At 34.7% G+C, this 14013-nt stretch overlaps 1 protein-coding gene across 4 annotated transcripts in view; it reads left to right on the top strand.

Moving 5' to 3' along the window:
* The window catches only part of LUZP2 (leucine zipper protein 2), a 422350-nt gene that overhangs the window by 325724 nt on the left and 82613 nt on the right, over positions 1-14013 (top strand). For all 4 annotated transcript variants that reach the window (XM_031459867.2, XM_031459865.2, XM_031459866.2 and 1 more), the window contains exon 6: positions 11027-11089. In XM_031459867.2, coding sequence (XP_031315727.2) covers positions 11027-11089 — 63 coding nt within the window. The remainder of the gene's footprint in view (positions 1-11026; positions 11090-14013) is intronic.

Genomic DNA, 14013 nt, shown 5'->3' with positions numbered 1-14013 from the left:
TGAGATCAATGAGGTAATGAGGATAAAGAAAGAAAATATTCCAGAACTGAGCCATGAGTTACTCTGGAGTTGAGATCTGTGAGAATCAGTGGAGACTGACAAAGGCCACTGACAGAGAACATTAAAAAGAAAGAGGAAACAAAGAGTGAGGTGTTCCATAATTCAAGCTGGAAGAAAAAAAAAATCGCAAGGAGAGGAGGGAATGATCAACTCTGTCAAATCCTGCTAATGAAACAAAGACAAGAACCAAGAATGGCCTTGTGTTTAGCAGCAGTGAGATCATTACATAAGGTTAGCAAACATTTTTTAAAGTGCAAACACTGCTTATAGATACATACACATATGGAATTGTATAGCAAATTCATGCTAGGGGCATAAAGAAAAACTTGGTCTGTTTTTCACTTTAATAAGACACATCTCTTATGACTGGAACCACATTTATGGTACTGCTAAAACAAAATATTCTATCCATGCCCCAATCTCTTCAATGCATAAAGCCATTAACAGGACTAATTCATGTCAGGGTAGAATACAAAATCGAACGGTAAATCTATTCTTCCTGCCACACCTCGTGGGCATTTTCCAGTGATTCTGGGAGGAATACAAACCCCAGGTGTTAATTAAATGATCTGCCTTTGACATTTACAACATTTAACTTTATTGTCTAGCTTGAATTATGACATCAGATCCTCACTAGTACTTACCTTAAGAGGGATTGTTCACAACGGTCAATATTTAGTGAGCTTCAATTAAACCATAAATAACAAACTAGGTCTACATTTGTTTGGATAAGTAGGCATCGATGAGCTTTAGTCATCATGAATGCAATGACGACTTGTTAGCAAAGATTGAACAAGGTAGTTTTTAAAGTTAGTGACACTGGCTCTCAATGGCATAGCATTGATACGTCTTATGCTGTTGTACCACTTGTATTTGAATGTGGAAATATGTTCTAACGCTGTTTCTATCCTGGGCTTGAGGAAATGGTAAAATACATTTTAGTAAAATTCCAATAAAAGAATACAGTTGTCCCCTAAAGTCAAAGAAAGAAGGAAGAGAGGAGGGTATAGCTCAATGGTAGAGTATGTGTTATCATGCTCAAGGTACTGGGTTCAATCCCCAGTACCTCCATTAAAAAAAAAAAAAAAAACCTAATTACCTCTTCCCACTAAATACATAAATACATAAATAAGAAAGAAGGAGATCTCACATCAATTGCTGTAAATCTCTCAGCTGGGTTCCTAGGATGAACTGGTTTTATTGGGCTGGGAATTCCCTGCAGAATTGTAAAGAGAGGGTGGCAGGTGTTCAAGTCTTAACTGGGCAAATCAGGAAGAAAACATCCTCAGGAGTAATTACAAGTGAATTAGCCGATCTTTCCTAGTGATATCACTACAAATTTCCCTTGCCTAGTTACTGCTTTCAGGGCAAAGTTATTTATAAATCATAATTTATTGTATTGCCTTAGTGGGGTTTTATTGGCCAGTGAAATTGTATGTATCTGGAATTAAAACCAAATTCATGTTTATGTACATTTTGTTTATTGCCCATGTGTTATTCAGTAGAAATGCAGGCCTTGTCTTTATTGTTTTTATTTTGTTTTGTTTGTTTGTTTTCCACAAGCAGAGAATTGGTAAGAACTATACAGTGTGGTAAAGAGTGACATGGGTTCTGGCAGTGCGTAGACCTGGACCAGTCCCAGCCCTGCCGCTTAGTAGCTGCTTGAACATGAGCAGGTTAAGTAACAGAATTATTCCTCAGGTTTGTCATTTCTAAAATGCAGATAATTAAGGATTTTTTGCATGTATGGCTGCTGTGAAATTTCAGTGAAATCATGTATGTAAGGTACTTTGGTACCTAGCACAAAATAAGCATTCAACAAATACTAGTTTAAACACACAAATATGTTCAGCACTCAGTGCTTTTTTCCCCCAATTTTAGTGTTGTATTTGTCATATAACATTGTCTAAGGTTAACGTGTGCAACACACTGACCTGATATATCTATGTATTGCAATATGATCACCACCAGAGCATTAGCTAACATCTCCATCACCTCACATAATTACCATTTCTCTCTTTGTGGTGAAAACATTTAAGATCTACTCTCTCAGACACTTTCAATTATATAATACAGTCTCATTAACTATAAATCACAATATTGTGCATTAGATACCCAGAACTTATTCATCTTCTAACTGGAAGTTTGTACCTTTTGACCAACATCTCATTTTCCCAACTATCCAGCTAGTGGTAACCACTGTTCTACTCTCTTTTTCTACAAGTTCAGCTTTTCTAGATTCCATGTATGAGATATCATGCAATATTTATTTTTGTCTGACTTATCTCACTTAGCATAATGCCTTCAAGGTCCATCCATGTTGTTACAAAAGACAGGACTTCCTTGTTTCTCATGGATGAATAATATTCTGAACCGTAGGTGTATGTATAAATATATAATCAATACCACATCATTTTCCATTCATCCATTGACAAACACTTAGGTTGTTTCCGTATCTTGGCTTTTGTAAATAATGCTGTTATAAACCTGGGAGTGCAGAGGTCTCTTCAAAATCATGATTTCATTTCCTTTAGATAAATACCACAAGTGGGATTGCTGAATCCTAGGGTATTTCTATCTCTAACGTCTTGAGGAAACTCCGTACTGTTTTCCGTAGTGGCTGCATCAATTTGCATTCCCCGCCTCGGTGCACTAGTGTTCCCTTTTCTCCTGGAAAACACTTGCTATCTCTTGTCTTTTTCTTAACAGCCATTCTAACAGATACGGAGTGATAGCTCATTGTGGTTTTGCTTTGCATTTTCCTGATAATCAGTGATGTTGAGCACCTTTTCATGTACCTGTTGGCCATTTATATGTTTTCTTTGGGAAAACATCTATTCAGTTCCTCACCCATTTTTAATGAGATTTTTTGTTGTTGTTGTTACTGAGTTGTATGAGTTTTTAATTTTCCCTATCAAATATTGCCTTAAACTTAGCTGCTAAGTAAACCTATGTGGGGTACAAACTTTAAATGTTACTGAACTTGAAACCCAAAATTCTTCCTAGTAAATCTGATCATGTGACTTTCATGAGAAACATTCAATGTCATGCCTTCAATGGCACACAGGCCCCTGTTTGACTAACCCCAATGCCCTGCTCCCATCATAATCTCTCAACTCTTTTGAGCGTCCTGTGTTCTAGGGCACAACTCTTCTCGCTTTCTTGCCATTTCTTATTACCTGACTGACTCCTTCACACATCTAAAGACAGCTCAGTATCACTCCCTGAGTAGGTGCCTCTCCAGAGGCTTTGAACGCTACTGTCAGACTCCTTCATGGATTGTGAACTCCTTGAAGAGAGGGATTGTTTTAGCTCCATTCCTAGTACACAAAAAAGATTTTTATAAATGTTGACAGGAATATTAATGCTTTTTTCATGAAGCTATTTCTGGAATGAATGACATCTCCTATAATTAGCAACATTTTTTAACCCACTAGAATGAGAGCTCTCTGATAAGGGGAGGGAGTTTTAATGACAGCAGAAGCCCATTCAATTTCCAAGAGAATTGTCTGTTTTAAAAGAAGAACAAATCAGAAATAAAGAGAAATACTATTCAGTGCAATGATTTTCACAATAAACCTTTCTTTGTAAGAGAAATTAGAGGGTTCATTAGGTAGAGACTTACATGTCAACTTCTAAAATAATAATATATACATAAATTGTGATGCCAAAACCCTCAACCTTCTTGCAGTGTTGTTGTAATCATCAGAAAAGATTACTCTTCTTTATTTTTGCAAGACAAATTGAATCTTACTGAAATAATAAGAGCTAATGTTTATTGAGTGCTTACTATGTGACAGTCACTGTTATAAATATCTTGCTTATATCATTTCATTTAATACAACCACCCCATTGTTCATGATAATTACTTCAATTTATGAATGGAAAAACAACAGAGGTACCAGAGGTTATAAGATGCATTCAAAATCACAGAGCTTATAAAAATGTAGGAATCAAGCACAGTTGTTCTGTCCTATGAACCCAGCCACTGTGCTGTATTATATCCATACTATTTGAAAAGTTATCTTGTAGGTCGGGGATGAGGCTAGCCAGTACAGAGAATATAGAATTAATATACTCAGTAAATTGGAATGTATTACAATTATATCTTACCTGAAATCAGCAAAAATCATCGTCTCATGTCCCCCATTTCCCCTCTCAATTGTCCTGAAGCTGCAAGAAATCTGAGAGATGACCTAGATATTTTACATATGTAGACACTGTGTATCTAAGGATTAAATGACTTACACTAGACATTAGAGCTAGTTTGGTTCTTAGCTAAGAATAAAACTCTCCTGAAGCACTCTTAAATTTTCTAATGAATTAGAGCCAAGTTCTGTATCCCATCCTCTTCCTGAGATAACCTCAATGAAGAAACCTTTGAGCACGTGTGTAACTTTTGTTACACCTGCAACCAATTTAGAATTCAAGGTGGCGAGGCCAGAACTCATCTGAGGTATTATCTACAATCACTTGGATGATAGCATGACTGTATGGTGATTTTATTTAAATGTTTATCGAATGATCCTGTAACTCATGTCTACTCAATTCTAAATCTTTCTGTAAAAATATAAATCTTATTTAAAAAATCAATTAGCCTACATATAGATTAAATTATAGCATTAAACTTAACAGAATGACTTGAAAAGAAAGTATTTGGTTTTTAACTAAGTAGCTTTCTTGCTGCCTGTGTTATTTTACTATATTTTAAAGAGAATATCCAAGTCTTTTATTGACTGAAGATATTTCAGATGTCTCAAGTTCTACATTTACATTATGAAATACATAGGTAGCTGATTCCCTTAGGCCTTTTTGTCCATTATCGATTTGAAACTATTTTATAGACAATTTTATCTTCATCCATTTTGAAATTTGATATTGTCTTTCTTTATGGCTTAGAATAAATAAAAAGACCATATATACATTCCCAATTTTCCCCAGTTTCTGTGCAGCTGAGCTTTTCTAAATGTGAGAAAAATTTCTCCCCTTTATTGATCTCTTTGCCTCTTATTTAAAAACAAAAACAATCCTGAAATTTTAAGGAATCATCAATTGTAAAGTGGATTGTCTGATTTAACAACTTTCTTGGGGTGGAAGGAATTGTAAATACTAAATGAAAAGTGCGTAATGTTGTAAACCACATCCTGATCTCAGAGAAACATTAAAAAAAGAAAAAACTGTGTGTCCCAAGTATTGATGAAATACACATTCATAGTTAGCTCTCAGTCCAGTACCCTATGCCTTTCCCAAAGTGCCCTCAGTAAAGGCTCTTAAGGAATTTGTAAAATATAGTATCTGCCAGTATTTTAAAAGCAAAGAATTTACATTACATATTACCCCAAAACTCTATTGCTTTCCTTCATATGGGATATAGTTTCCAGTTGCGAAATGACATTTGAAAGGGCATATCCATTTTTCAGGATTAAAAAAAAAACATTCAATTGAAATAAATGTGGATCTCAAGAAGTCATATATAGTGGTTTCTGCACAGTTTTAGAAAGTTCTGAAATAGGAGATGCTTTCTGCAGTAAGACAGCAATTTCTGGTTTTATTTTGAATAGCACTGCTGGTGTTTTTACTTTCGGTTTACACTTACTTGCACTTTGAAGACATTAACGCATGTTTTCAGCTGCCTGGCAGCTGTAGTATATTTTATTTAAATCCAGAAAATACTGTGATAAACACATTTACATAATTTATTATATTTGACTATCTTAAGTGTTCCCAGATTTTTACTTTCACCATGAAAATTCATTGAGATCTCATCAACTCACTTTTTAATTAAGTACGCTGATTTCCAGCATCTCATTCAATTGTCATAATAACTCTATTCCTGTCTTATAATTATAGGTACCTCCTCCTGCTTGGTTCCTGCCTATTTTCTGAATCTTATTCCCTAGGTTTTCTCTTTATCCTACATGATATCTTCATAATAAATTCATACTTTGCTTGATTTAGCCATTATTGGTTTCAGTTATTTGCAAACAAAAATCCTAATTAATAACTAATCTAATTTAAAAAGACTGTGTAAAATGGAGACTCATAGTAATTTTGGAATTTTTAACATTTACATATAGCAAGATTACAAGCTAGATTTATATCTTTTTCTATTTTGTGGCCCAGAATGTATGTTGGGTTTGAGCTACCATCTAAGTTATACTGAAAAATGTGATATTTTAAGTTCCCAGACAACAATCAAAACTATTAAAAATATTTTGTTACTATCAGATTTGAGTTTGAGATTTATCATATAGATAAGGGGAAATACTGAATTACATTTTTAGGTAGATTCCCAAGAAGGTAGTTTCCTAAGAAGGTTGTAGGGACGTTATTTTTAAGCCATCCCACATTTGCACAGCATCCATTCGGGAGACATTCATTTAGTAGGCAGTAAGCAAGATCTGCCTTTCAGTTAAAGAAACCAAGATAGATGGATATGTTCTCTGCCCATATCCTGATAAGCATGAGCATTAGATATAAGTCTGGATGTTTGGGTGGGTTTTTTGATTGGTTTGTTTCTTGTACTATTCTGAATTCTAAGGCAGTGACAGAACAATGATTAGGTAAGTAGGCTGGACAAAAAGATTTAAGTATGGTATAAAGAGAACAGAGCGACTAGTGCTAGAAGCATGTAGCTGAAAAACCCAGAAGCGTCATATACTAGCTTCAGGCAAGTACGAAGTGAGGGAGAGGGGCCAAACAGCATCACTGGGATTCAGTATTTCTCTCTCCATACTCATGTGTCCTTTATCTATATTATACTCAGACTCAGGTAAGTTCTGAGTGAGCGATGACCCTCAGCACATGTTCCTCAAAAACTCTTGAAAATAAAAGATCTATATTTGACTCTCATCAGCAACATTTATGTTACGTTACCAAATCTGGACCAAGACTCTTGGTTGAGCTTGAGTCTTACCGTTCCCCTTGATAGAGTGGGTAAAGTTAGTGTCACCCAAGCCATATGGAATTAGCATGGAAAAATATTCCTCATGAGAAAAACCAGGATATGGCTGTTAGAAGAAGGGATAGACAGTAGAAGCATGACAGGCAGAAAAAAAAACAGACATTAAAACATTTGATGATTTTTTAAATCTTCATTATATACCCTCAAGTGAGGCATAATCATAATTGGATTCTAGCATTCTGGGCGTAATGACACGTGTAAGTTGTTACTTTAGGTCTTGTAAAAGCCTCTTTAGATTTGATAGGGATGAGATCCCTTGTTTAGGGAGTAGATAAAATGACACAAGTCTGATTACAAAACTGTAAAGACTGTGGTCTTAATGCCTAAAGGATATCAAGTCATTTCCTTCTGGGAAGTGTGATCTGTAGCACTGAGTGGAAAGATTCAATCAGTGAATTGTCTGCGAATGACCGTTCTCTCTCCAGTGCTCTGGGCCACCCGTGTTTCCAAAGAAAGTGCCATTTAAGAACAATCTCAATATGGGCCTTGACAAGTTTTCCTCGTATCCCATGATTGGCCCCATTGCGGGTGATTATAATTAATTATCCCCAGTTCTGGATTTATTGCAAAATAGTGAAATATTCTAATTCTTAAGCTCTGGAAATGACATCTGGCTTAATGGAAACATATTGTTTTACATAGTTGCCCAGAATTACCAACTGCCAGAGCAGACTGTGGATACACACCATTATCACTGCTCATTTTCGGGGTGGCCACAGGATATCCATGTGGAGGAGTGGCAGCCTTCCCTCTGCTGAGCTGGGTGCACCGTCCAAGTCTATTACGCGTTTCAAGAGAAGTATTTACTGCTTTATCTATCACCTTAGAATTGAACAAAATGAACAAAAGGAAAAGAAGGAAAGAAAATAAATTGCAGAAGGAAGGAAAAAGGGGAGAAAAAGCTTTAAGTGAAGATGGAAATTTTAAGTAGCATAGATGACATACACTAATTTTGAAATATATTATTAACTTTATAATCATTTCTAATACATTTACTCACGCGTGGACAGTTTGTGTTGACACATAAGGACTCAGTGATGTACTTCACTCAAGGAGTCAGTGATGTACTTCACTCATCTTGTCTCAACTGTATTTATTTGTTTACCTTAATTTTATTTTTTAGATATTTAAACTTTTTATTTCTAAATGTTTCCAGTTTTATTGAGAAATAGTTGACATAGATTGCTGTATAAGTTTAAGGAGTACATCATGATGATTTGACTTACATATATTGTGAAAAGATTACATTAGATTCATCAAACAGCCATCTTCTCATATAGATAGAATAAAAAGGAAAGAAAGAAGAAATTTTAAAAATGTTTTCCTTGTGACGAGAACTCAGGATTTTCTCTCAATAATTTTTTCTCTATGCCATACATCAGTGTTAGCTGTAGTTACCATGTTGTACATTACACCCCTCTACGTATTTATCCTGTAACTGGAAATTTGTACCTCTTGACCGCCTTCCTCCAGTTCCTCCTCCCTCCACCCTCTGCCTCTGGTAGCCATAAATCTGATCTCTTCTTGTGTGTGTGTGTGAGTTTGGTTCTTTGTTTGTTTTTTAGTTTCTCTTTCTGACTTTTCTCACTTAGCATAATGCTTTCAAGTTTCATCCATGTCACAAATGGTAGGATTTCTTCTTTTTAATGGCTAAAGTAATGTGTAATTATCCATTCATCCATCAGCAGACACAGGTTGTTTCCATATCTTGGCTAATATAAATAATGCTACTATGAACATGGGTGTACAGATATCTTTTTAAGTTATTGTTTTCTTTTCTTTTGGTTGTATTCCCAGAAGTGGAATTGCTGAATCATATGGTAGTTCTAGTTTTAATTTTTTTGAGGATCTTCCATACTGTTTTTCATAGTTGTTGCACTGATTTACAGTCCCATGAACAAGTGCACTAAGGTTTCCTTTTCTCGACGTTAATGCCACCATTTGTTACCGCTTGTCTTTTTAATGATGGCCATTCTAACAGGCATGAGGTGATATTTCATTATGGTTTTAATTTGTGTTTCCCTAATTACTAGTGATGGTGAGGATTTTTTCATGTACCTGTTGGCCTTTTCTATATCTTCTTTGGAGAAATGTCTATTCAGGTCTTTTGTCCATTTTTTAAAAATTAGATTATTTGTTTTTTGCTATTGAGTTGTATGAGTTCTTTGTATGTTTTAGATATCAACCCCTTATCAGATACATGGTTTGCACCTTTTTGGACTTTTGTTTTCTCTTCTTTGTTAATGATCTCTTTAGAAGTTACTTAGTTTGATGCAGTCTCACTTGTTATTTTTTATTTTGTTGCTAGTGCTTTAACTATCAGGTCCGAAAAGACATTACAAACAGTTATGGAACCAAAAAATTAACATTAATACAATGCTACTAAACAAACTATACACCTTGTTTGAATTTCACCAGTCTTTCCTCTAAAAGACTATAGCCATCAAAATGAGGAATATCTAAGTGAATAACAAATCTCTAGAGATAGTGAAGACATCTCTTATGTACAAAAACAACAGAAGAAATCAAAAAGAAAAATAGATAATTTTCATAGAAAAAGAATTTAAGATTGCATACCAAAGGTATCATAAATAGACATAAGCAGAAGGAAAACTGGGGTATTTTTTTTAACCTACAAACTGAGCAACACTGCAGAGTTAGAACATCAGTATGTATCCCTTTATTGTCGTTTTTGAGCTTTTAAATACAGGAATAATATATATTAAATTCTCTTTAAAAACCCTAATCTGTGTTTTGTTATATGATGAGTACAAATATTTGCTAAAATACATTACTTGAATGAATCCAGATAACTTCTCATTTGTGTAAAACATTTCATGGTACTGAAATTCTAAATGAGTCTTTTAGAATTTCAACACTTAGGTAAAGAGGAAAAGTTAGACAAAGAATTCTTTCAAACTGAGGCAACTGTACCCTTTCTCTGCATGACAAGAAAATAAAATATGAAATGATGTTCATAATCAGGTGGGAATTGTGAGAGAAGAAGTCTTAAATTTGACGTTTTCATTCATTCAGTTATTCATTCACGCTGCATAAATTTAGTTCAATTTGCTTATGATGCTCATCAAATTGACTCTCTTTAGAGGCATTATGTATGGGATGTACTTTACATTGTTATGCTGTTTGCTCCTGCAGAGATGGTGCAAAGTCTAAATCCTGTGGGTTTTACAAAGTTTTCTGCTCTCCTTTAGGCTGCCTGTCTAAAAGAAGCTTAAGTACTCAGAATGGGACAGACAGGAAAGCCTGAGTGTAATGAGAGAGATATAATTGAATACCTGCAAGGGTTTAAATTCACATGGCTAATAGGTGGCTTCCATTTCTGAAATAACAAACATTTGTCCATGAATCTATGGCAGTTATGATGGGTTCATAGGGTTAACATGTCTGTCTGCACTCAAGCCCAGCAGAGCGAGTACACTTAGAGGCCTGGAAGCAGAATTAGGCTCTGAGCATCAAGATAATTCTTTAATAAAGAAAAACAAAGAAACCTTTGAGGGCAATGCACAGATGCCAGAATATAAGAGGACTCCAAAACCATTTATGTTTAAAGCAAATTCAGACTCTGATGTGTCTGTGACCATATTGCACTAGCGTCCGAGATGACCAGCATCCAGCTTATAGTAGCTATAAGTGCTGGCTGTTTAGAAGGGTGTTTTCAGAAAATAGCATAAATTGCAAATTTGATACTAAAATTGTTTTATAAAACAACATACATAAATACAATGAAACAGAGTTAAATGTAAGACCAAATGAAGTTCCATATTTTCTAATGAATGTGTTAATGCTAATACATAAAAAAGTTTACTGAATCAAAGAAACATTCTTTTACATTACAGATTCTACTCAGTGTATGTAAATCCATTACATCCCATACGAAGGACTTATTTGTGAACAAAACATAGAGAAATGCTGCTGACATCTTTAAGTAAATTGTTAATATTTTATAACTCCTCAGCAATAAAACTATGTTTCTTTCCTCAGAATAAGAGCTTGAAAAACAAACTCTTGTCAGGAAGCAAGCTATGTGGCATGCATGCAGAAGAGGTGAGTAAATTTTCCCTTTCTTATAGCTTTAACTGGATAGAAACAATATTAGGGCCAGATTTCTTTGAAAACCCAGACATCTGGTGGCTTTTTTTTCCCTCTATAACATAAATACAAATGTTGGAATAACAAAATAAAAACACATTGTCTAACTTTTGGATGTTTTTGGATGTTTTAACATTTCATCTCCAAAAGGAAAAAGAAAAAAATTTAGCCAGTTAAGTGTTACTTTTCTAAATAATATTCTGAATTCCTTCCTTAACTGGATTATCAGAATGCCCTTAATAGCAAACACCTGAAGATCCATTAAATTTTCATTTTTGGTGCCCTATGTGATGTCTGCACAGTTTTGCAATGGCAGTTGAGTGTCAAAATGAGGATTCCAGGGTCGACCATAAAACTTAAGGAACAAATACATTTATTGGTTTAACGAGAATATTGTCTCATGGATTTCTTAGGGGGAAAAAAGTCATTCTTTTCAATCTAAGTTTAATTAAAATCAATTTCTTGTACTCTTGATCTTCCAAATCCACCAGTACTTTATGATCCCCTATTTAATGCTGTAGAAATATAACTCACAGTGAGTAATTCTTAGTGATAGCAGTGAGATGGTAGAAATAGTGCCGTAGTAAGTGATTCTTTGTACCTCAAGGAGACAAGACAACAGTCAGTGTGTTACCTGAATTCTCAAAAAAGCATACACGAAGATAGGATTAGTTATACAAAAAAAAAATTAATGGAAAAGCCTATGAATGATAAGGAACAAGATGATAATAGTCTTCATACCTCAATAAAGATCTGATGCTTGTGAGGAAGAGGGAAGGAAAGAGGTTTAGGTAAAAAAAGAACAGTGGCTTACACAAACTGAAAGCTTACTACTCCTTTTCCCAGAGTAGTCTAGAAGTAAGGCACAGAGCTGGCGAACTACCTCTATCATCTCCTAAATACGGAGCCACCTCTCACTCCAAAAACCTTTTCCTGTTATTATCACGTTCTAGCAGGAGGAACAGGGAAGAGGACCTGGTGACTCACAAGCAGGGCGCTCTGGGAGTCTATCTAGGAAGTAATGGCACATGTGTCATTGAATCCTATTTGCCAGAACTAGGCCACATGCCCAGCTAAGTTGAAGGGAGGCTGGAAAAAGCTATTAGGTTAGTAGTCACGTGCTCATCCAGAACTTGTTGTTTTGTTTGTTTGTTATTAAAGAAGGTGAGAATATGCCTTGGTGGACATGCAAAAGTCATTATAGTCAACACTGAAGTTAGAGTCTACGATGCAATATAATAATCCACTTATAATGTCCTTACAATAATATTATATGTGGAGTAAATAGAACTTTTCAATACATGGAAACTAAAGGTGAATCATCAAACTGAATAGCTTATAGATAAGAGCCTGTGTAGTGTTTTTTTTTTTTTATTGTACCTTTCTATTTGGTCATAAATGGACTCTTACATTGTTCATATTTGCTAGGTTTCTAGAACAATCACGTATGTAATGTACAGGTCCTGAATATTATTCATAAGAGGGTAGACAAGTGGAACTAAGTTTTGAATAAAAACCATCTGGATTGAAGCTGTACTTTGAGATGGTTGACATGTCCCCAGAGTCCCCACAACACCCATGTACATGAGAGAAAGGTGGCCCCAAGGAAAAGGTGTCTGTTGTGTTTAGAAACAAACAGAAGACTGAAAAAACAAACAAACAACAACCTGGGTCTACCTATACTTTTTAGCCCCTTAGTTCAAGAAAGATTCATATTTCTTTCTTCATCTCAATTCCTTAGAGGATAAATTATTTCTGCATTCTTGTGTAGGAATTCCTGAATGTTTTAGATATTCGTATTGTATTATGTTGAAATAAATTGAAATATGTTCATTACAATTCATTCATTTGCCCTTTCTCTTTATTTATTTATTTCAACTTCTTGATTCAGTAAGTCAGTGCAGTGGGCTCTTGACCAGGATGTCTGTGAAAAACTGTGTTTCTAATATTTGAAACTTTTATTGCTGTATCATTTACAACGCTTTCAAGATTCTACTCTGATGATGCTTCCATCATTAGATGATGATTTAGTAATTTTAACACCATCATAACACAGTCCCCCACTTTGTAAACTCTACCACCTTACATGGTTAGAAACACAATAGGAAACTGAATCATAGTTACAATTGGTTCAGTGGAAGACTCAAAGACATTCACTTATGCTTGAAAAATTACCGTATTTCAAAAACATGAGTAGGTTTTATTTGTTAAAAGAGGATTTTCATATCAACACAATTTACTAGGATATAATTATCCCACAAGGATCTCGCAGCTTATTATGTATTATAGTCAGCTACTTTTGTTTTATTTTTGCTTGTTCATTTTTAAAAAATACTATGTGTTTAGAGCAGTTCTAGGTTCACAGCAAAATTGAGCAGAAAGTTCAGAGGGTTCCCATATAGCCCCTGTCACCACACACAGCTTCTCCTACTATCAACATCTTCTGCTAGAGTGGTGAATTTGTTGTAATAGATGAAACTGCATTGACACATCATTGTCACCCAAAGTCTCTAGTTTAGATTAGGGTGCATTCTTGGTGTTGTGCATGCTATGGGTTTTGACAAATATATGACATGAATCCATCATTACAGTATCATCTAGAATAGTTTCACTGACTTAATCTGCATCTTAAGAAGCCCTTCAGGTGATTCTTGAGCACCTTAAAGTTTGGCAACTATTGCATTACAGGATAGAATTTTTAAAGCTATATTGAAGAAATAGGTAAGAAATTAAGACTATTAAATCCTACATTTAAACTGAAACTGTGCTTGATTTATGTTACTCTTTTCTTTTGCTTTTTATTGAAGTATAGTTGATTTACAAGATTATATTAGTTTCATAGGTATACAACATAGTGATGCAATATTTTTAGAGATTAT

Source organism: Camelus dromedarius, chromosome 12, assembly GCF_036321535.1.
Source record: "Camelus dromedarius isolate mCamDro1 chromosome 12, mCamDro1.pat, whole genome shotgun sequence".
In the NCBI taxonomy this organism is placed as follows: domain Eukaryota; kingdom Metazoa; phylum Chordata; class Mammalia; order Artiodactyla; family Camelidae; genus Camelus; species Camelus dromedarius.
This window is presented reverse-complemented; position numbering and strand designations above follow the sequence as displayed.